The sequence below is a fragment of the Passer domesticus genome, chromosome 25 (assembly GCF_036417665.1).
Source record: "Passer domesticus isolate bPasDom1 chromosome 25, bPasDom1.hap1, whole genome shotgun sequence".
NCBI lineage: Eukaryota > Metazoa > Chordata > Aves > Passeriformes > Passeridae > Passer > Passer domesticus.
The window spans coordinates 4,592,777-4,614,735 of record NC_087498.1 but is presented as its reverse complement, the minus strand read 5'-3'; the positions used below and the strand labels follow the sequence as shown (position 1 = coordinate 4,614,735).

At 54.8% G+C, this 21,959-nt stretch overlaps 1 protein-coding gene across 2 annotated transcripts; it reads left to right on the top strand.

Annotated features, from left to right (window-relative positions):
• Positions 1-434: 434 nt before the first annotated feature.
• On the top strand, positions 435-14,154 carry BAK1 (BCL2 antagonist/killer 1). Of its 2 annotated transcripts, none has more exons than XM_064398993.1 (6): positions 435-578; positions 3,469-3,568; positions 5,960-6,095; positions 6,171-6,314; positions 9,286-9,469; positions 10,456-14,154. In XM_064398993.1, the coding sequence occupies exons 2-6, from the start codon at positions 3,499-3,501 to the stop codon at positions 10,555-10,557; spliced, it is 636 nt and encodes a 211-aa protein (XP_064255063.1). In that variant the 5' UTR covers positions 435-578; positions 3,469-3,498; the 3' UTR covers positions 10,558-14,154. The 2 variants fall into 2 exon arrangements, with proteins under 2 accessions (XP_064255063.1, XP_064255062.1); XM_064398992.1 differs by having other exon boundaries at positions 460-578; positions 6,225-6,314.
• The last annotated feature ends 7,805 nt before the right edge of the window (positions 14,155-21,959 follow it).

Here is a 21,959-nt window from a genome sequence, read left to right as displayed (position 1 = left end):
CGGAAAAGAAACTCAAATCGTTACTTTAACCAGGCACTCAGCCGGGGAACTCGGCAGAGGGAGAATTTAAGAAATTAAGAATTTAAGGCGCAGCCTCAAGGAAAAGCTCCAAAAACCTCTGGAGAAGCCAGGGAGGAGCCGAGGAGAGCCCGGCAAGGAGGGCACGGGGTGTGCGGTACCAACCCCGCACCCGGCACCCCCGAGCCGCGCAGGGACCGGGAGATGCTTCAGCCTCCCCCGAACCCCCGAGGAGCGCCCAGAACCCCCCAAAAAAACCCCGGTGCCCGGCTCTGCCCCGCGCCGGGGTTGGTGCCTCTAGAGGGAGCTGAATCCAGCGCGGCTCCGCATAGACTCTATCTGGCTCTCTATGGTCACTGGGGTTGGGTTTCTACTTGATTTTTTTTTTTTCCTCTTCTTCTTTTCCCTCCTCCTCCTCCTCCTCCTCCTCCTCCCCGCGCGTTTCCTTTGCCCGCGGCGCGCTCCGGCAGGAAGGGAGCGGCCGCAGGGATGGAGCGGATCGCGGCAGGGATGCCGTAGCTCCCGGGATACCCCGGCCCGCTGCTCCCCGCCGGGACGCGGTGAGTGGCCAGGGCAGCCCCGGTTCCCCCTCCCCAGGCTCTCCCGGGATGGGTTATCCCGCTCCTCCGGGATGGGCAGGGATGGACGGGCAGCCGCGGGGTGCGGGGTGCGGCAGGGGTGACAAGGACAAAGTGGCTCTTCAGGGAACGCGCTGGCTGCGGGAAAATCCGGGGCAGGGCTGAAGGTCTCGCTCCGGGCGGGTCGCTGCCCAAAAGAGGGGATTTACCTGCCCCAAAAAGGGAATTTCCCCTCGTTTAACCGAAAAATATTTGACAGTGCTCGCGGCATCAGAAGGGCTCAGGGAGGGGACATCGGTGGGCAGAGCTGTCCCCGCCGGGGAACGGGTGACACCGGGGACACGGGCACGGCTTGGGGCGACCGTGCCTGGGTGGGTGCTGGGGGTCGTGTGCCCACCCTGGGTGGGCAAATCCCGAACTGGGCAACCCCAAAGCTGTGCAGCGCCCGAACTGGGCAGCCCCCAAACTGGGTAACCCCAAAACTGGGCAGCCCCCAAACTGGGTAACCCCAAAACTGGCCAAATTTTGCTGCCCTGGGGGAGGAGCGGCCCGGGTCCCCCCGGCCGGGGGGGGGGATGGGGTCAGGAATCCTGCGGGATCTCTGGCCCGGCAGGGATCGCTGCCAAAAACTCGTCCCAGGGGATGCTCCATCAATTTCCTGGCATTCATAACATGTCAGGGGGTGATTCCAGAGCCCCGCTGCTGGGCCTGGATGTAGGGATTGCAGCTGCTTTTAACCCCTTGCAGCCTCGTAGGGTGGAGGAGACTGTGCAGCTCTCCTGACACCCTCCCCTGAGCCCTGACTCAAGTCTTGGAGGGTTTTCATTTCCTGCAGCCCCAGGAAATGTCTCTGGGTGTTTGGGTGTCATCTCCCCCTTCACACCCTCCCCTGTTCTCCTGCATGGTTCTCCTAACAAAGAGGGAGCAGGAAGCTGGGAAGCAGGAGGAGCAGGGGCAGCAGCTCTGGAAGCTGGAGAGGATGGCCTGAGGCACTCCGAGCCCTGCAGAGAACTCTTTTGGGAGCGCACATGGGCACTTGGGCCGGCAGAGGGTGGGGACAGCAGTGACAGGGCTGCAGCATCATGTGTGACAGAGGAAACACTGCTGGCAGGGCCCAGAAGGAAAACGAAAGCACAAGTTCCTGCAGGGCTTCGAAAACGAAATGCAAGTTGTAAATCATGAGTCATCTACGTCTGGGTTATGTGGTGCTGCAGGAAGTCCTCACTCCTCACTCACTCATGTCAGGCAGGAAAGTCCCTGTCAGCCCTGGGCAGCTGTGGGCACAGCCCCCTGCCCCACAGGCCGAGCTGGAAAAGCTCCAGAGGCTCCCGAGATCTTTGCTGGGTGCCCCCACACCCTTGCCAGTGTCCTGTGCCACCCGAGCAGTGCCACTGTGGGGTACAGAGGAGATCCCCACAGCTCCAAGGGGCTGCTCCCAGCTTGGGAACAGCTCTGAGTCCTCCCAGTGCAGGTGGGCTCAGCCATGGCTTGGGATGGCAGAGGGTGAAGCTCAGGAGGCTCCTGAGTGGAGGGGGAGATGGACACCATCCAAGGGATGGACACCATTCCAGGGAATGATCACCATCCAAGGGATCTGCACATCCCAGGCATGGACACCATCCAAGGGATCTGCACATCCCAGGGGATGGACACCATCCAAGGGATGGACACCATCCAAAGGATCTGCACATCCCAGGGGTTCTGCACATCCCGGAACAAGGAATTCTGTGACTCTGAGGGCCAGGAGAGGCAGCTCTGGAGCTGATCTGGCTGAGTGACCAGCAATCTCCCCAGGGATTTACCCTGGTCCCAGCTGATGATCCTCACCGCGTTCTCAGCTCTGTCTTGGGTGGGGATGTTGGAGTTTGGGGAGGAAGGGGGCAATCCTGTCCTCCCATCCTCGGAGTGTAGGAAAAACCAGCATTTCCATGCTGGTCGCCAGGCTCAGGCCCCTCTGCAGCCGTGCAGGGCCTCGTGGTTTTTTAAGCTCTGCACTTCCAGACCCCATCCCACAGGGATGGGCTGGCTTCCTGTCTCACATTTCTTTTTCCTTCTGAACAATCCCCAGTGTGATGCCATGAGCTTGAACCACGTTGTGCACTTCTCCCATACCCGTGGGTGGTTATTTGCCCCTACCCAGCACTTCTTCATTTTTGTCCAGGGTGCAGTTTAAATTCTGGGGTGTCAGGAACTGTGTTTCATCCGTGAGTTCAGGCTTGGTGGAAATTCAGGAAAGCCCCCAGCTCAGCCCTGTGGAAGTGTGGGCTGGGAATATGCTCTGGAATGTCAGGCAGCAGCCAGGAGCTGCCCTGATTCCGTTAAAACTGACAGGAACTTTGTGGCCTCAAGGAGCTCTGATGAGCCCTGAACTGCAGGTTTGGGATACAAACTTCAGGGAAGTTTGTGTTTAGCTCTCATTTAATTTTTTTTTTCTTTTCTGAGAGGGTAAATGTAAAGAACAAGGGGAGTTAGAGGCAGTTGGAGTCCTGGAGGAAATCAGGGCTTATCTTGTGAAGGTGTTATCAGGGCAACTCAGAGTGGGCACAGCCAGGGAGCCTCAGAGGTGCTGGAATTATTCTTCAAGCCTTTTATGAAGCTCGGGGATCTGAGCTACCACACGCATCTCTTGAAGCAGGAAGGAAGTCCATTAGAGGTGGAAAGTCTCTTTTTGTGGCCAAAAAATCACTTCAACATAGGGGAAGTCCAGGGAGGTGGAACTGGAGTGAGTTTTCAGAATTTCTAGGAGCACAGAATGAGTATGCTGAGGGAGGAGCCAGCCAGCCCTGGAACAGATAAAAGCAGAGAGCTCTGATCCTTGGGCTGTGAAGGACCACAGGGCTCTGGCCACTCACCATCTCCATCACCCTTCCAGGTGAAGCTGCCATTCCCAAACCTCTCTGCAATGGCCTCAGGGAATGAGGGGGACCCTCCGCAGGCGCGGGGACGCCGGGGGAGCCACAGGCTCAGCTCAGGTAAAGGGTTCTGGGGTGCTCAGGGGAGCTCCCCTCTTCAAACCTTTATTTTTTTATTCATTTCCCTGCTGTGTTCCTTTGGCGAGGTGGGATTTCCTGTCTCCAGGGCTTTTCGCAAGGCTGGGGTAACAGATCAGCTCTGTGAGGAACTGGATTGAACTGGGAGGTGCTCAGTGCTTTTGGGAGGAGCAGTGCTGGGGGCTTGGAGCATCCTGGTCCCCTGGGTGGAACGGGGCGAGGTTTGAGGTTCTTTTCCATCCAAAATAACCAAGGATTGTGTGCTTGGCATTGCATGGTCAGGGTGGGCAGCAAGGTGGGATTGGAGGCATGGAGAGAACAAAGTGCTGTCTGGTGTTGAGTATTTACTTCCCTGAGCACGAGAGAGTGGGAGGGGTTTTGGGGCTTGAATCTTAGAGGAAAACACAGATCTCAGTCAGTCCAGGTGGCCTTGGGGTGACATCAGGTCCTGTGTGCCCGGGCAGGGCCGTGGTGACAAGCTGGGAGCAGGGCCACTGTCCCCGTGTGAGCCCAGCCCTGCCCAGCCCTGGTTAATGGGTGAAACTGGGAATGGGGCCGACAGGAAAAACCCAGCAGGATGAAGGGTGGGACACGGTGACTCCTGGTGCTGCTGGGCAGGTGAGGAGGGTAAATCACCTGGGCAGACACGGAGCAGTTCCTTCCTTCCTTCCAGAGATCCCTGGGCAGCTCCAAACCTGTCCTTGGCACTGGGAACCCACCAGGCAAACCCTGGCCCAGATCCCTTGAGTGGGAGAGATCCCAAGACAACCCCAGTGGGGGTAGCACCTGTGGGAAGGGGGAATCATCCTGTCCTGGTGTTACTAAAAATAGCTCCAGGTATTATTTTTTTTTTGGTGCAGAGATTTCCTCTTGTGTCTGGCTGTGTGTTTGCACTCCTCTCCCTGAAACTCTGACTCAGTTGCTTTCATTTTCTGGCTCTCCCTGGAACATCACTGACTCCAGTTCCCAAAAGTTGAAGGAGAGGGGAAATCTGGAGGTCTGTTTGCCCCCAAACCCGTGTCTAAAAACAGAAAATAACCCCTGGGAAGTGACAGGAGCTGTCCTTTCCCTTCAGCTCGGCTGGTGTAACCTGAGCACGGCAGGTCCAGCCGGGACAGGGAGGTGGAAAAGCCTGTGAGGAGGATTTGGAGTGATTTGGGGATGGGGTCTGGGGGGCAGCACTGCCAGCCCAGCTGTGCCCTCACTTCCCAGCCCTGGGCAGGAACATCTCAGCTTGGAATACAGATTCTGGAGAGCTGCGTGGCCAGTCTGGAATTCTGGGATGGTGGGACAGAGTTTGGTGTTCCTGGTCCCTGTGGGGTCACTCAGTGGGGCTGTGGGAGCCACTGTGCCTCTCCAGGTGCTTCTGGAGCAGCTCAGACCGAGCTCGATCCAGGACATCCCGTGGGGACTTTCCCTGGAGCCATGGAATGTGTGTGATGAGGGATCTGTCACCGTGGGGCTGAAATGCTCCTGTGTCCCTGAGCAGTGTGGGGACAGGGACACATGTTTGGGTCTGGAGAAGGTTCTGTGGGGACACGTGTGGGTCTGAAGAAAGTTCTATGGGGCCACGTGTGGGTCTGGAGAAGGTTGTGAGGGGACATGTGTGGGTCTGGAGATGGTTCTGTGGGTGTAGGGACACCTGAGTGGGTCTGGAGAGGGTTGTGTGGGTCTGGAGATGTTTATGAGGGGCCGGGGTCATGTGTGGGTCTGGAGAGGGTTGTGAGGGTGCAGAGACATGTGTGTGGGCCTGGAGAAGGTTCTGTGGGTGTAGAGACACCGGAGTGGGCCTGGAGAGAGTTGTGTGGGGACAGGGATACATGTGTTGGTCTGGAGAAGGTTGTGTAGAGACAAGAAGAAATGTGTGGGTCTGGAGAAGGTTCTGCGAGGACATGCATGGGTCTGGAGTTGGTTCTGTGGGTGTAGGGACACCTGAGTGGGCCTGGAGATGGTTGTGTGGGCCTGGAGATATTTATGTGGGGACAGGACCACGTGTGGGTCTGGAGAAGGTTCTGTGAGGACATGTGTGGGCCTGGAGAAGGTTCTATGGGTGTAGGGACACCGGAGTGGGCCTCGAGATGGTTGAGTGGGGACAGGGGTACGTGTTGGTCTGGAGAATGTTGTGTAGAGACAAGAACAAATGTGTGGGTCTGGAGAAAGTTCTGTGGGGACATGTGTCGGTCTGGAGAAGATTCTGTGGGTGTAGAACAACTATGTGGTCTGGAGAGGGTTGTGTGGGGACATGTGTGGGTCTGGAGAAGGTTCTGTGGGGACATGTGTGGGTCTGGAGTGGGCCCTGTGTGAATAACCTCTTCCACATTTGAGGCCGGAGGGGGATGCGCGTGCCCTGAGCGCTGTCCCGTGTCCCCGCAGAAGGCCGCGTGGCGGAGGAGGCCGAGGAGGTGTTCCGCAGCTACGCCTTCTACCGCTACCAGCAGGAGCGCCAGGAGCGCGGCGCCGAGCTGCCGCCCGACCCCGAGATCGAGCAAATCCAGCAGGACCTGGAGAGGTAAAGCCCTGCTGCCACCCCTGAGCCCGAGCCAGGCCGTGCCCAGAGCCCGGCCTGACTCTCCCGGGCCCGCAGCACCGGCAGCCAGGTGGGGCAGCGCCTGGCCATCATCGGGGACGACATCTACAGGCGCTACGACGCCGAGTTCCGCACCATGCTGGAGAGCCTGCAGCCCAGCCGCGACAACGCCTACGAGCACTTCACCAAAATTGCCTCCAGGTAAAGCTCCTGCCTGGGTGGGGGCTCTCCCTGGAGAAGGGAAGGGGAGGTTGTTTGGTTAAATGCACGCTCTGCCCGTTTGAGCTTCACCTTCCAGCCCTGGCTGAGATCCCAGCGAGCTTCCCGGGGTGATTCCTGTGACTTCTGCCTGTCTGCTCCTCCTCCTGTGCACTGCTTCTGTCATTGTCCCCTCCCAGTCCTTGCCCAGCTGCCTGGGGTCCCTCAGGGGGTGTCCCTGGGGTACCTGGCCCTGCCCGTCCCAGCTCAACCTGCAGGGCACAACCAGCTCCTGCTGTCCCCTGCTCCAGGCTGGGACATCCCAGGGAACAGCCCCAGCCACAACTCCACATCTGCAGGTGGGATGGTCACAGAAATCATGGAATCATGGAATGGTTGGGTCGGGAGGGACCATCTCAGCCCAACCCCTGCCATGGGCAGGATGCCACACACGAGATGAGGTGGCTCAGAGTCCCCACCCACCCTGGTCCTCATGGACACCTCGGAATGGGGGCTGCTCCACGGGCTGGCAGAGCCTGCAGGTGACACCCAGAGCCTGCAGGTGACACCCAGAGCCTGCAGGTGACACACAGAGCATGCAGGTGACACCCAGAGCCTGCAGGTGACACCCAGAGCCTGCAGGTGACACACAGAGAATGCAGGTGACACCCAGAGCCTGCAGGTGACACCCAGAGAATGCAGGTGATACCCAGAGCCTGCAGGTGACACACAGAGCATGCAGGTGACACCTAGAGCCTCCTGCAGGTGACACCCAGAGCCTGCAGGTGACACCCAGAGGCTCCTGCAGGTGACAGCCACCCAAAGCACAGCCACAGGTGAGGAGTGAGAGCTGCAAAACTTCCTGCCAGGACTTCCCAGGGAAGCTTGGATCGAGGTGGCACCGCGGGGTTCTGTCTGCAGGGAAATGTCACCCTGGTCAGGCACGGGCAGGACGGGTCTCTGGGCTCCTGTCACTCCTCCAAACACCTCTGGCTGTGACAGCCCTGTCCCTGTGCCCTCTGCTCGGTGTTTGTGTCTAATTCCTTCTTTTCTCCAGTGTTTAACTCCTTCCTTTCTGTCCTTTTCCTGCTCCCCTGTCCGGGCAGCCACGCTGGCTGAGGCGGCAACGCACGCAGGTAAACTAACCCCTGTCCTGTCACACTCAGGTAAATTAAATTAACCCCTGTCCCTGTCACACTCAGGTAAATTAAATTAACCCCTGTCCCTGTCCCTGTCACACTCAGGTAAATTAAATTAACCCCTGTCCCTGTCACACTCAGGTAAATTAAATTAACCCCTGTCCCTGTCACACTCAGGTAAATTAACCCCTGTCCCTGTCACACTCAGGTAAATTAAATTAACCTCTGTCCCTGTCCCTGTCACACTCAGGTAAATTAAATTAACCCCTGTCCCTGTCACACTCAGGTAAATTAAATTAACCTCTGTCCCTGTCCCTGTCACACTCAGGTAAATTAACCCCTGTCCCTGTCCCTGTCACACTCAGGTAAATTAAATTAACCTCTGTCCCTGTTCCTGGTCACACTCATGTAAATTAACCCTTGTCACACTCAGGTAAATTTGCAAATTGCTGGGGAGCTGCATTTTTCCCAGGAATGTTTGGATTCCCATGGAAAATTCTGAGTGCAGCCCCATTTCTGAGTCACTTTTCTCAACTCGCATAGAAAGATTTTCTATAATATCCAAGCTAAGCTTTTCCTGGTACAATTTGGGGCTATTTCCTCAATGTTGACCTGTCACTATGGAATGTGAAACAACACAAAGCAAACACGCTGCTGTTCCCAAGGTAGAAAAGGAGAAGTTTATTTTCTGTCTCCAACATTTATAGACTTCCAAAGGTGACAGTGGACTGGAGGGTGACAGTGCCACCTCTCCAATGACACTGGCCAAACCAACAGCCCATCAAATTTCTCTCCTTCTATAAAATAATGCAAAACACTGAGTTGTTTACAGAAAGTGGTGAAAAAGTTTGCTACAACATAAACATCAGAAGGCTTAGAAAATCTTAACAAAATCAGAGCGACATTCTTGTCTAAGTTGAGACCCCTTGTGTGAGGACACGAGGCTTGACTCTATTTTCATCAGAAGGCTGATTTATTATGTTATACATTATATTAAAATACTACATTAAAACTATACGAAAAGAACAGAGAGAGAAGAAGATTAGAAGGCTACAAAGACAAGAATAGAATAGAAATCAATACAAAATCCTGTGCCTGCTCACAGCCTTGGCACAGGTGGCTTTAATTGGTTATCAATTAAAACCAATCCACATGGACTAATGAAAGATACACCTGTTGCATTCCACAGCAGCACACAGTTATTGTTTACATTTCTTTCCTGAGGCTCTCAGCTCCTCAGGACAGGAAAAATCCTAGCAGAGGATTTTTCACTAAAATATCATGGCTACATGACACTGACCAGGATTTTTCACTAAAATATCACGGCTACATGACATTGACCAGGATTTTTCACGAAAATATCACGGCTACATGACACTGACCAGGATTTTTCACTAAAATATCACGGCTACATGACATTGACCAGGATTTTTCGCTAAAATATCACGGCTACATGACACTGACCAGGATTTTTCACTAAAATATCACGGCTACATGACACTGACCAGGATTTTTCGCTAAAATATCACGGCTACATGACACTGACCAGGATTTTTCACTAAAATATCATGGCTACATGACACTGACCAGGATTTTTCGCTAAAATATCACGGCTACATGACACTGACCAGGATTTTTCACTAAAATATCACGGCTACATGACACTGACCTGGATTTTTCACGAAAATATCACGGCTACATGACACTGACCAGGATTTTTCACTAAAATATCACGGCTACATGACACTGACCAGGATTTTTCGCTAAAATATCACGGCTACACGGCCTGGGCAGCTCCGGGCGGGGATTCAGGGCTCTGCTGGCCTTTGTTGCAGCCTGTTCGAGAGTGGCATCAACTGGGGCCGGGTGATCGCCCTGCTGGCCTTCGGCTACCGCCTGGCCATGCACGTGTGGCAGCGCAGCGGCGGCGGCGGCTTCCTGCGCCGCATCGCGCGCTACGTGGGCGACTTCATGCTGCAGAACCGCATCGCGCGCTGGATCGCCCAGCAGGGAGGATGGGTGAGCGGGCAGCCGGGGGGCTGGGGGGCTGGGGGGGAGATTGGGGGGAGCTCAGGGGCAGGTTTGGGGCAGTTTGGGGGGAACTGGGGGCAGCTCAGGGGAGCTCTGGGGCAGGTTTGGGGGAGCTTGGGAAAGCTCAGGGGCAGCTCAGGGGAGCTCTGGGGAGCTTGGGGGGAGCTTGGGGGCAGGTTTGGGGGAGCTGTGGGGCAGGTTTGGGGCAGCTCGGTGGGAGCTCGAGGGGAGCTCGGGAGCAGGTTTGGGGGAGCTCGGGGGCAGGTTTGGGGCAGTTTTGGGGGCAGGGTTTGGAAGCAGGTGGCAGGGTTTGGGGGCAGCTTTGGAGACAGGGCTTGGGGGGCAGGGGGTGGGTTTGGGGGCAGGCAGCAGGGTTTGGGGGGCAGGGGGTGGGTTTGGAGGCAGGCAGCAGGGTTTGGGGGCAGCTTTAGGGACAGGGGGCAGCTTTGGGGACAGGGTTTGGGGGCGGCGGGCAGCAGGGTTTGCGGGCAGGGGGTAGATTTGGGGGCAGCTTTGGGGGCAATGGATGGGTTTGGGGACAGGGGACAGCTTTGGGGACAGGCAGCAGGGTTTGGGGGCAGGGGGTGGGTTTGGGGGCAGGGGGTGGGCTTGGGGGAAGGCAGCAGGGTTTAGAGGCAGGGGGCAGCTGTGGGGCAGTTTTGGGGCAGCTTTGGGGCCAGCTTTGGGGACAAGGAGAAGCGTTTGGGGGCAGTTTTGGGGTCAGGGGGGTTATAGTTTTTTGGGCAAGGGGCAGGGTTTGGGGTTAGGGGGGGCAGGATATCTGGGGGAGTCAGGGATTGGGGTCTGAGGGTCAGGGTTTGGGGGCAGGTGATTATAGTTTGGGGGTCAGGAGGGTAGATTTGGGGTGAGGGAGGTTTGGCAGCTGGGGGAGTCAGGGACTGGGGGTCAGGGGCTCAGGTTTGGGGGTCGAGGGCACTGGCAGGACTGACCCCCCGGTGTCCCCTCGCTGGCAGGAGGCCGTGCAGCACCTGGACAATGTTTACGTGAAGTACGTGCTGGTGGCAGCCGTGGTGGTGGTGGTGCACCTGGTGCTGCGGCGCTTCTTCACCTCCTGAGGGCCACGGGCACGGGGCCGGGGGGCACCGAGCACCCCCAGCTCTGCTCCACGCCCCCGGGACTGGGGGGACCCCAGGAACCTCCAGGAGACAGCACAGCTCGGGGCTGGGACCCTCCTGCTGCAGGGCCTGGGGTCTGCACCCCCAGGACAGGACTGGGGAGAGGGGGGGCTCTGCTTGTTGTGGTTGGTGCTTCAAAAAGCTGCTGAGGGGGGACAACTCTGGGAGGGGACATCCCTGGGAGGGGACATCTCTGGGAGGGGACATCTCTGGGAGGGGACATCCCTGGGAGGGGACATCTCTGGGATGGGGCATCTCTGGGAGGGGACATCTCTGGGAGGGGACATCCCTGGGAGGGGACATCCCTGGGAGGGGACATCTCTGGGATAGGGCATTTCTGGGATGGGGTGTCCTTGGGAGGGGACATCTCTGGCCCCCCTGGCTGCTCTGGAGGAGCAGAGGGGAGTGACAACGCCCCAGTGACAATGACAACGTGGCCCACAGTGCCCCAGTGGGCAGTGTGTGACCACGACACAGTGGCAGTGTGTGACAATGCCCGTGGTGCCCCTGGGGCAGCAGCAGAGCCCCCTCCCCATCCCTGACAGCTCCATCCCCGTGTCCCAGAGTGATCCCAGCCCTGGCTGCTCCAGCTGCTGGAAACCCCAGCAGGGACAAACCCGGGGGGCTGCTCCCCCTGAGCCCAGAACTGACCCTTTTCCAACCCTTGAGCCTTTCCCAGCCCCTGAGCCTTTCCCAAACCTTGACCCTTTCCCAGCCCCTGAGCCTTTCCCAGCCCCTGAGCCTTTCCCAACCCTTGAGCCTTTCCCAGCCCCTGAGCCTTTCCCAGCCCCTGAGCCTTTCCCAGCCCTTGAGCTTTCCCAGCTCTCCATGGACAATCCTGACCCTTTCCATGAAAACCCTCCTGCCTGGAGCCCTCCCTGGGAAGCACCAGCAGCTCCCCCAGCACTAAAACCTGTGAGTTCCTGGTCTGGCAGTGGCCCCGTGCCCCTCCTGCCCCAGTTGGGCTCTTACTGGGAGCCACTGGAGCTGCAGCCCCTCCCTGGAGCAGCAGGCACCAGGCTCCTCTGGGCAGGGATTTATCCTGGTTCTGTTCCTGGCTGATGCTTGAGTGATTTGGGGGTGAGGAAGGGAGGGAGCAAGCTCCTGTCTGCCATCCCAAACCTTCCTGATCTCTGCAAACCAGGGGATTCAAGCTGGGTGTTCCCTGTCCTGCCCTCGCTCTCCTCCCCTTGCAGCTGCCCAGGCTTAGCAGGACCAGCCTGGATTTTTTTTAACTCTCACATTTCTCCTGTCCCTGCCTCTTTTATTTTATTTTTTTTTTAACAGAATAACCAATTTTTCAGCCTGCTTCCCTATCTGAGCTTGGCATTTTGCTCCTGGCTGCTCCTGCAGGTTCCCTTTTCCCTGATGGGAATGCTCTGGGCTGTGCTCAGGAGAAAAGCATTAAAATATTTGCTGTATTGTTCTCACTCCTGCAGGGCAGCACAGCTTGGCCGTGCTCAGGTTTTGTGGCCACAATTCAGGTTCTGTGGCCTCAATTCAGGTTTTGTGGCCACAATTCAGCTTTTGTGGCTCACCTGAGCCCCCCTGGCTGCTTTGTCCCCTTGCAGGTCCTTTTTTCCACACAAAATTCCCGTTCCCATCGTGCCACCTCTTCTCCCAGCTTGGGAGAAGTTTCATCTCGAGTTTTAGCTCGAGTTTAAAGCCATTTCTCTGCGGTGAACCAGTTTAACCAGTGCGATCCGTGCTTTCCCCTCCTCCCCAGCTCCTTTTTGGGTGCAAACGCCACCAGATGGAGCCTTTTGGCCACGATGGGTACGAGCCACCGGTCGTTATTTCCCTTTTTTCTCCTAATCAGCCCCTTAATTGACAAATCATCGTCGGTTCTCTGCTTGGAGGACTTGGAAAAAATAAAAATTATCTTTAATTCGCTGCTTCACACACACTCCTGGAACTGCAGGGGATCAGGGAGAGCTTTTGCTGCTCATTTGATTCTCATTTCCCAGCCAAAGCTTCCCCTTGCAGCTGTGAGGCCGTAAAGGATATTTTTCAGATTTTTGGGAAACGACTGAGCCTTAGTGGAGCCCAGGACAGAGGGGAGAACTTTGCAAGAGGTGCTGTTCAAAGGAGAAATTCCATTTTAGCCGTTTTTCTCAGGGGATTTGCAGAGGGAGGAGCCTCTCAGGATGTCAGTGCCTCTCCTCCCTCTGCCCTCAGCCCTCCCAACCTGCCTGGGTGGAAAAAGCTTGAACGGGGACTGGGAATGCTGAACTGGGGCTGGGAGTGCTGAACTGGGGCTGGGAGTGCTGAACTGGGATTGGGAGTGCTGAACTGGGACTGGGAGTGCTGAACTGGGGCTGGGAGTGCTGGACTGGGAATGCTGAACTGGGATTGGGAGTGCTGAACTGGGGCTGGGAATGCTGGACTGGGGCTGGGAATGCTGGACTGGGGCTGGGAGTGCTGAACTGGGACTGGGAGACCTGAAGTGGTACTGGGAGAGCTGAACTGGGAGACCTGAACTGGGGCTGGGAATGCTGAACTGGGACTGGGAGTGCTGAACTGGGAGTGCTGAACTGGGACTGGGAGTGCTGAACTGGGACTGGGGACTGGGAGTGCTGAACTGGGAATGGGGTGCTGAACTGGGGCTGTGCCCCACTGCCCCTGCCAGCCCACACCAGGCAGGAAAAGGGGCCTGGGGGATTTCCTGGTGCTGCCCAGGAGGGGAATCAGGGCACAGAGAGAGGAAATTCCTGGGCTGGCAGGAGGAATTCCCCCAGGAGGATTCATCCAGGAGGATTCATCCAGGATAATTTATCCAGAGAGGATCCATCCAGGTGGATCCATCCAGGATAAATTCAGCCAGGAGAATTCATCTAGGAGAATTTATCCAGGAAGAATTCTCCAGGAGGGTTTCTCCAGGAGGAATTCACCCAGGAGCATTTATCCAGGATAAATTCACCCAGGATAAATTCACCCAGGAGGATTTCTCCAGGAGGAATTCATCCCAGAGCTTGGGGTGCTGCATGAAAAAAGGGCTGAGAGCCCAAAGGAGTCTCATTTACCCCTCCTGAGCCTATTTTTTCTCCTCCTGAGCCTCTTTTTACACCTTTTGAGCCTCTTTTTGCTCCAGCTGAGCCGATTTGAGGGCGATGTTTGATGCCACCCTGTCCCTCCTGGATGGAGGAGTGTGTCCCAGCTCCCCGAGGCTCAGAGCCACCTCTGCAGCCCTTCCCCAGACCCTGGGCCACCCTGGGCCACCCTGGGCCACCCTGGGCCACCCTGAGCCCCCCTGGCCAGCCCAGGTGGCCCAGGGCTGGTGGCAGCTCTGGGTGAAGGGGCCATACCTGCCCCTCGCTGTCACTGTCACCCTCCCTGCCCCGTTCCCAGAGCAGTGTCCCCTCCCCAGCTGTCCCCAGGGTGTAGGGGACACTTTGTGGTGGCTCTGGAAGGGCGGGACAAGGACACAAACTTGTTTTTCCATGGGGAGAAGAGGGGGAATGCACAGATTGTCCCGGGGGAGGGGGAAGGAGGGACCTGCAGGTCACCTTTGCACTGGGTGGGACACGCTGGGGTGGCTTTGACCTGCAAAAAAATGAACAAAAAACCAAATCAAAACCATGTGTTTTTTACAAATAACCTGTTTTTAAATGATGTAATATATAAAAATATCTATCTATGTCAAAATAAAAATGGTACACTGAGTGCAAACTCACCTGGCTGTGTGCAGGGTTTGCTTCCAGAAGCTTCCAGGAGCTTCCAGAACCTTCCAGGATTTTTGCTCCTCACTCCACGAGCTCCCCAGCCTCAGCTGCCTCCTTAATTTTGGGATCCCAGATCTCCTTCAGCTTTTTTTTTTTTCCAGAGTGAGGAGATAAAAGGGAGAGAAATCTGCTGCTGCTGCAGCTTCTGGTGCCTTCCCTGAGCTGCAGGGAAGGATTTGGGGATGGAAAAGGGGAAATTGGGATGGGAGATTTTGGGGATGGGAGAGGGGAGGATGTGGGGATGGAGAGGGAGAAATTTGTGGGATGGAAAGGGGAAATTGTGGGGCTGGGGAGGGAAAGATTTTTGGGGTGGAGAGGGGAAATTGTGGGGATGGAAGATGAGAGATTTTGGGGATGGAGAGGGAGAGATTTTTGGGGTGGAGAGGGGAAGTTTTGGTGATGGAAGATGGGAGATTTTGGGGATGGAAGAGGCGGATTTGTGGGGATGGAAGATGGGAATTTGTGGGGATGGAGAGGGAGAGATTTTTGGGGTGGAGGAGGGCAGATTTTTGGGGTGGAGAGGGGAAATTGTGAGGATGGAAGATGGGAGATTTTGGGGATGTCTGAGCAGCTGCTCCACCCACCCAGAACTGAGGATTTTTGATGTGTCCAGGCAGGGATGTAGGAATGTGCCCCACATTGATGGAGTGCCTAGATTATTCAGTGTCTGCTCAAAAAGGCCAAAAGCCCAGGAGTTTCTCTCCCAGTTTGGTGCAAAGACACCTCATAGGACTTTTGGGACCTCACCTCAGACCTGGGGCTGCCACTGGACAGAGGCCAAGAGGTTTGGCTTAGGTAATTCACTAGAAAAAGAAGAGAACAAATGAAATAATCACTTTTGTGAGGTGTTTTAGCAAGAGTAGCCACCTCTTACCCCTGGCTCAGTTTTTATCTGCAAGACCTTTGTTATTTTGCCTTTTATTGAACCTTTTTCTGTTTCCAACACCACCCTGCTCATTTTATGCCATTGAGGGCGTAGCTGGGCTGTCTCAGGTGAGATAAATTCTCTGAGAGCTCATTAAGCCCTGGCTCAAAGAGAAACCATCCCGGGGGTGGCTCTGCTGTCCCCCCCCATCCCCAGGGCAGTGGGGGGGCACTGGGTTTGGGTTTCAGGATGCCAGGAGGGTGGAACAGGAATCCTGCCAGGATTAATCCCTGGGAATGTGCTGGGAGCAGAGCGGAGAGGGAAGCTGGGGATAAAAACTGCTGCAGGAGGAGCAGGGGGCTCAGGCTTTCCACAGAAGCCGCCAGGGGCAGATTAAAGGTTGGAATCCAAAGAAATATTTCCCCCCCCCAGATCTTGGGGGTTATAAATAACCTCCCCCAGCTCTGCTTCTTTGGGATCTCAGAGGATTCCCAGAGCCTGGAGCTGCCCCTGGGAGAGCAAAGGGTGAATTTAAAGGGAGGAGAAATGGCCCAAATTAAAGAGGCAGCTGCTCCCCTAATCCACTTTGTGCCCTGCCCCAAACCCAGATCCCGCTCCTAATTAAATCACAAAAAAAAAAAAAATAATTAAGGCCACAGTAGCACTGCAGTGTTTGCCTTTGGCCATCCAGATTTGGGATCGACCCCAAAGAGAAGCCAGGATCTGGTGCCAGGGTGGAGCTGAGGCTGGGATTTGAGTCAAAACTGGGTCACACCCCAAAACCCCAGAGTTTTGTGGGAATAAAGGTTTCTCAAACCCCAAACCCCTCAGTTTTGTGGGAATAAAGCTCTTCAAACCCTAAAAAGGCCAAGTTTTATGAGAATGAAGCTTTTTCAAACCCCAAACCCCTCAGTTTTGTGGGAACAAAGGTTTTTCAAATCCCAAACCCCTCAGTTTTCTGGGAATAAAGCTCTTCAAACCCTAAAACAGCCAAGTTTTATGAGAATGAAACTTTTTCAAACCCCAAAATACCCAAGTTTTGTGGCAATAAAACTCTTTCAAACCCCCAAATCCTTCAAGTTTTGTGGGAGTAAAGATTTCCATACTCCAAAACCCCGAATTTTCATGGGAATTAAGGCTTTCCAAACTCCAAAACCCCCAAGTTTTGTAGGAATAAAGGCTTTCCATACTCCAAAACCCCAAAGTTTTGTGGGAATAAAGCCTTTTTGGAGTCCAAAACCTCCAAGTTTTGTGGGAATAAAGGCTTTCCATACTCCAAAACCCCAAGTTTTGTGGGAATAAAGGTTTTCCTAGGTAATTTCCCAGACACAAAGTGGCAGGAGCTGGCAGGACACTCCTGTTTTTTATCATTTCCCTTTTCCAAGCAGAATCCTTCCCTGCCAGGCACGTTTCCCTCACTGGCACATCCCCGGAATCCTCAAGCCCTGGCTGGGATCCCACGGCAGGATCCCCTTCCTCTGCAGGGTTTTTCCCTGTCCATCCATGCCGTGCTTTATTTCTGCCCCCAATATTTGGGATTTTCCCTGGGAGGTGCTGCAGGGGCCCAGGAGAGCTGCAGGGAGCTGAGCTTGGCCTCCCACCCTGGGGGAACACGAACCTGGGACTGCCCAGAGCTGGGATCAGCCCCTCTGCAGGCAGCAGGACCTGGGAGAAATGGGTTTGTAAAGAATTCTTAAAGTCTGACAGAAAAATCACACAGTCTTGTGTCTTTATACAAGATATTTTTGTATATTTTTTGTGTATTTTTGTGTATTCTTGTATATTTTTGTGTATTCTTGTATATTTTTGTGTATTTTTGTATATTTTGTATATTTTTATGTATTCTTGTATATTTTTGTATATTTTTGTGTATTCTTGTATATTTTTGTATATTTTGTATATTTTTTGAAATAAGGCGTGCTGACTGAAGAAATCCCTGGAATAGAGATGACACTGCTGAGAGACAGACTGAACTAAAAAAATAACTTTTAATAAGTTTTCAAAGCTGCCTTTGCAAAAACACCAGATATTTCAGAGAATTAGAACTGCGGAAGATGCATTCCAGCAGGACTAGGTGGGGTAAAAATACAGGTGAGTCGTGTTAGAAGGAGCAGCAGCACTGAAGGAACAGCAGCGCTGAGCAGTGCGAGGACAGGCACGAGCCGGGGCCGCTGCAATTCGCTCCTGTGGCCGCTGGAATTCTCTCTGTGGCCGCTGGAATTCTCTCCTGTGGCCACAAGGCGGGCAGATAAGGGCGAGCCCGGCCCGGCGTTATCGCAGGAGGCAGCTCCTGCCAGCCCCCTTCTGTCCCCTCCATGCCCTTTCCCTCCCCTCCATCCTTTTCTATCCCCTGCAGTCTCTTTCTGTCCCTTTTCTGTCCCCTCCATCCCTTTTCTGTCCCCTCCATCCCTTTCCTGTCCCCTCCATCCCTTTTCTGTCCCCTCCATCCCCTTTCTGTCCCCTCCAGTCCCTTTCTGTCCCCTCCATCCCCTTTCTGTCCTCTCCAGTCCCTTTCTGTCCCCTCCATCCCCTTTCTGTCCCCTCCATCCCCTTTCTGTCCCCTCCATCCCTTTTCTGTCCCCTCCATCCCCTTTCTGTCCCCTCCATCCCCTTTCTGTCCCTTTCTGTCCCCTGCAGTCCCTTCCAGCCCTCTCCAGCCCCATTCTGCCCCTTCCAGCCAGCTCCAACCCATTTCCATCCCCTCCTTTCCATCCCTCCTTTCCATCCCATCTTTCCATCCTCTCCTTTCCATTCCCCTCATTCCCATCCCCTTTTCCATCCTTCCCCTTCCATCCCCTCCTTTCCATCTTTCCCTTTCCATCCCCTCATTCCCATCCCCCCTTTCCACCCCTCCCTTTCCATCCCTCCTTTCCATGCCCCCTTATCCATCTCCCCATTTCCATCCCCCATTTCCATCCCATTTCCATCTCATTTCCATCCCATTTCCATCCCCATTTCCAGCCCTTTCCAATCCCCGTGCACCCCAGCCCATCCCTTAGTCAGCTTTCAGAACACACCAAAACTGAACTTTCCTCCCCAAAATCGACCTGTTTAAAAATCCCCTCCAGCGGGGAGAAGGTGGAGATCCAGCTCCCTGCTCATCCCACATCCGTTCTGAAGGGCTGGGGGCTTTTCCACATGGAAAAACTCCAACTAAACAGTTGGAAATTCCTGTATCCTTTCATATCATCCAGGGTTTTTATGTCAGCACCACAAAAAAACCCCAAACAAACAAAAAAAACCCAACTAAACAAACAAAAAACAAACTAAACCAAAAAAACCCCAAAAAACCAAACGCAAAAAACTAAAAAAAACCCAAACCACTAAAAATAACCCCAAACCAAACCTAACAAAATAATCCCAAAACAACAAAAAACTTCAAAAAAATCCCCCAAAACAACGAAAAAACCAAAAAACCCCCACAAAAAATGTTTAAAAATTAAAAGTACGGTGGTGCTTTCGTTTGGTTTTTTGGTTTTTTTTGTTGTTTTTTTTCCAGTGCAGCACAAGGAAAGGTTTCCTGCCGCAGTGTCGGGGATGGCAGGCCACAGGGATGGCCAGCAGGGTCCTGCCTGTCCCCTGCCACGTCCTTGGTGGCAGCCAGGCGCGTCCCCACCGCGGTCACGGCGCCTTTATTGCCGCCGTAAATCAGGGAAGCTCCGCCGCCTTCCAGGAGCTCTGCAGATTTATGCCAGGAGCTGACCCGGCATCTCTATTTCCAAATCTAGGGCGGATTGAAATATGCTGCTTTTCAATAATATATTCAGGTTAACGGGGCCTTTCTATTTGAGCAATTAATCTTGCGCGCAGCGAGCACCTCCGGGGACGACGTGCGGGGGTTGCTAAGAAGGGAAAACAAACAGCAGCGTTGTGTAAGCCGGCTCTGCGTGTGCAGGGATGCAGCACAGCTCCTAAATCCCGGCGTCCCCAGCCCTGGCGTGGTCATGGTTCCGCTGCAGAGCAGCCTCAGCTCGGCCTGGGCGGCTGAAAATCATCCAGAGCTGGAATATCGAGGAGAACATCCACGAGAGCAGGGGAAAGACTGGGAAAAACCTTTCCAGAGCATTCCCAAGGCTGTTCCATCCTCCAGCACGTGTCCAGGGCAGGAGGAACCCCAAGGATATCACACTTGGGGTGGCTGGGCATGGATTTGTGCCACACCAACCCACTGATGGTGCCACCAAAGGTTCTTCCCAAACCCGGTCCTGATTTTTTCCAAGACCCAGGATGGACCTGGTTCCACTGCAGAGCAGCCTCAGCTCGGCCTGGGCGGCTGAAAATCATCCAGAGCTGGAATATTGAGGTGTAAATGCATGGGAAGAGGAGAAAGGCAGGAAAAAACCTTTCCAGAGCATTCTCAGGGCTGTTCCCTGCTCCAGCACGTGCCCAGGGCAGGAGGAACACCAAGGGCATCACACACATCCCTTGGGGTAGCTGTGGGTGAATTCATGCCACAGGTAAATCCAGGCTGGATCCAGAACTGATGGTGCCACCAAAGGTTCTTCCCAAACCCGGTCCTGATTTTTTCCAAGCCCTGGCATGGACATGGTTCCACTGCAGAGCAGCCTCAGCTCGGCCTGGGTTACTGAAAATCATCCAGAGCTGGAATATCGAGGAGAAAATCCATGAGAGCAGGGGAAGGGCTGGGAAAAACCTTTCCAGAGCATTCTCAGGGCTGTTCCACCCTCCACGGGGTGGCACTGGGTGAGCCTTAAGGTCCCTTTCCCACCCAATCCCTTCCACGACTCCCTGATCCCGTTCTCTGCCCCAAAGCTCAGCAAAGACACAACTTTTAGGCCTGGAACTGCCCCTGCTATTTTTTCCCTCCTCCCATTTTCTGTTCCCCCATCACCAGCAGCATTCCCAGCGTCACACATTCACAGATCCTTGGGATGTGACCCTCAGCTTCTCCATCTTCCAGCACATTCAGCTCCAAACCAGCCTGGGCACACTCCTGCCAAACCATCCAGTAACCGTGCCCAGGGAGAGAAAAATCTCCAGGTGAAAATTGCCCAATTTTGTGCCTTTTGCCAGGGGCTGGTGGGGGCAGCAGGGCTGACTGGGATGGAAACCATTCAGGTCTTTGAGGAGCTGCATCGTTCCATGACACAAATTTCCAGGCACAAATAGCAACAGGCTCTGGGAGGAGGTGTGAGGCTGGGGTGTGATTAACGAGCTCTGCATCTGTCTCTGCAACTGGGAATTCCACTGGACCAGCCCACGGCAGGGCAGCATTCAGGCTGGCTGAAAATCTGCCTTTTTACAGTGGTTTTTTCCCCCCCTTTCTTTCTCCTCCCATGAAAAAAATAATTTCCTTGGGAGCTCAGTAAAAGAGGAGATTTTCCTGATTCCTGTTGCAGCAGCAAAATGCCAGCGGGTGAGGAGCCAGCCCTGCTCCTGCCTCCATGAAATCCAGGTAATGACCCAGAACTGCTGGGAATTAGTGTTTCATTTTGCCAGCCCTGCCAGACAGCTCCCTAATGGAAATTGATTTCTGCCTTTTCCCTCTGCCATTTTACACACCCGTGGAACAGCTTCGTTTTACCTGCCAGGGAAATTTCGGCCAAAGGGCTGCACAGGTGGCCCCAGGAAACACCTGGTTAATTATTGGGGTGTTAATGAGTGCCTGGGGGAGGGTGGGACAGGCCAGGAGTGTGGCAGGGACAACATTTACATGCAGAAGGGACAGCCATGAGTGTGACAGGGGTGAATGTCCCTGTGAATGTGACAGGACACCCCATGAACATTGCAGGGACACCCCATGAGTGTGACAGGCAGGGACACCCCATGAGTGTGACAGTGACACCCCAGGAGGTGCCAGGGACACCCGGCAGTGCAGCAGCTCCTGCCCACAGCAGGGACACGCTCTGGGGTGTGTCCCCAGCTGGGGGATCCGGGTCCATCCTGGTGGTGACAGCCCCAAAGCCACCGTGCCTTTGCTGGGCTCCACCATCCCAAACTCCTGGTGACTGTCCCCAGGCTCCACCATCCTGAATTCCCAGTGATTGTCCCCAAGCTCCACAATTCTGAATTCCAAGGATTGTCCCCAAGCTCCAGCACCCCAAACTCCCAGAGACTGTCCCCAGGCTCCACATCCCTAATTCCCAGCGATTGTCCCCAGACTCCATCATCCCAAATTCCCAGCGATTGTTCCCAAGTTCCACCATCCTGAATTCCCAATTGTCCCCAAGCTCCACCATCCCAAATTCCCAGCGATTGTCCACACGCTCCATCATCCCAAATTCCCAGTGATTTTACCCAGGCTCCACCATCCCAAATTCCCAGTGATTGTCCCCACATTCCAGCACCCCAAAATCCCAGTGATTGTCCCCAGACTCCATCATCCCAAATTCCCAGCGATTGTCCTCAGGCTCCACCATCCCAAACTCCCAGTGATTGTCCCCAAGTTCCACCATCCCAACTCCCAACGATTGTCCCCAGGCTCCACCATCCCAAATTCCCAGTGATTGTCCCCAGGTTTCAGAACCCCAAATTCCCAGCGATTGTCCTCAGGCTCCACCATCCCAAATTCCCAGCGATTGTCCCCAGGCTCCACCATCCCGAATTCCCAGTGATTTTACCCAGGTTCCACCATCCCAAACTCCCAGCGATTGTCCCCAGGCTCCACCATCCCGAATTCCCAGTGATTTTACCCAGGTTCCAGCACCCCAAACTCCCAGTGCCTGTCCCCGCAGGAGCTCCCGTTTAATCAGATGCAGCCCCAGCTCTCCGCCCAGTCTGGGGCTCTTTGGGTA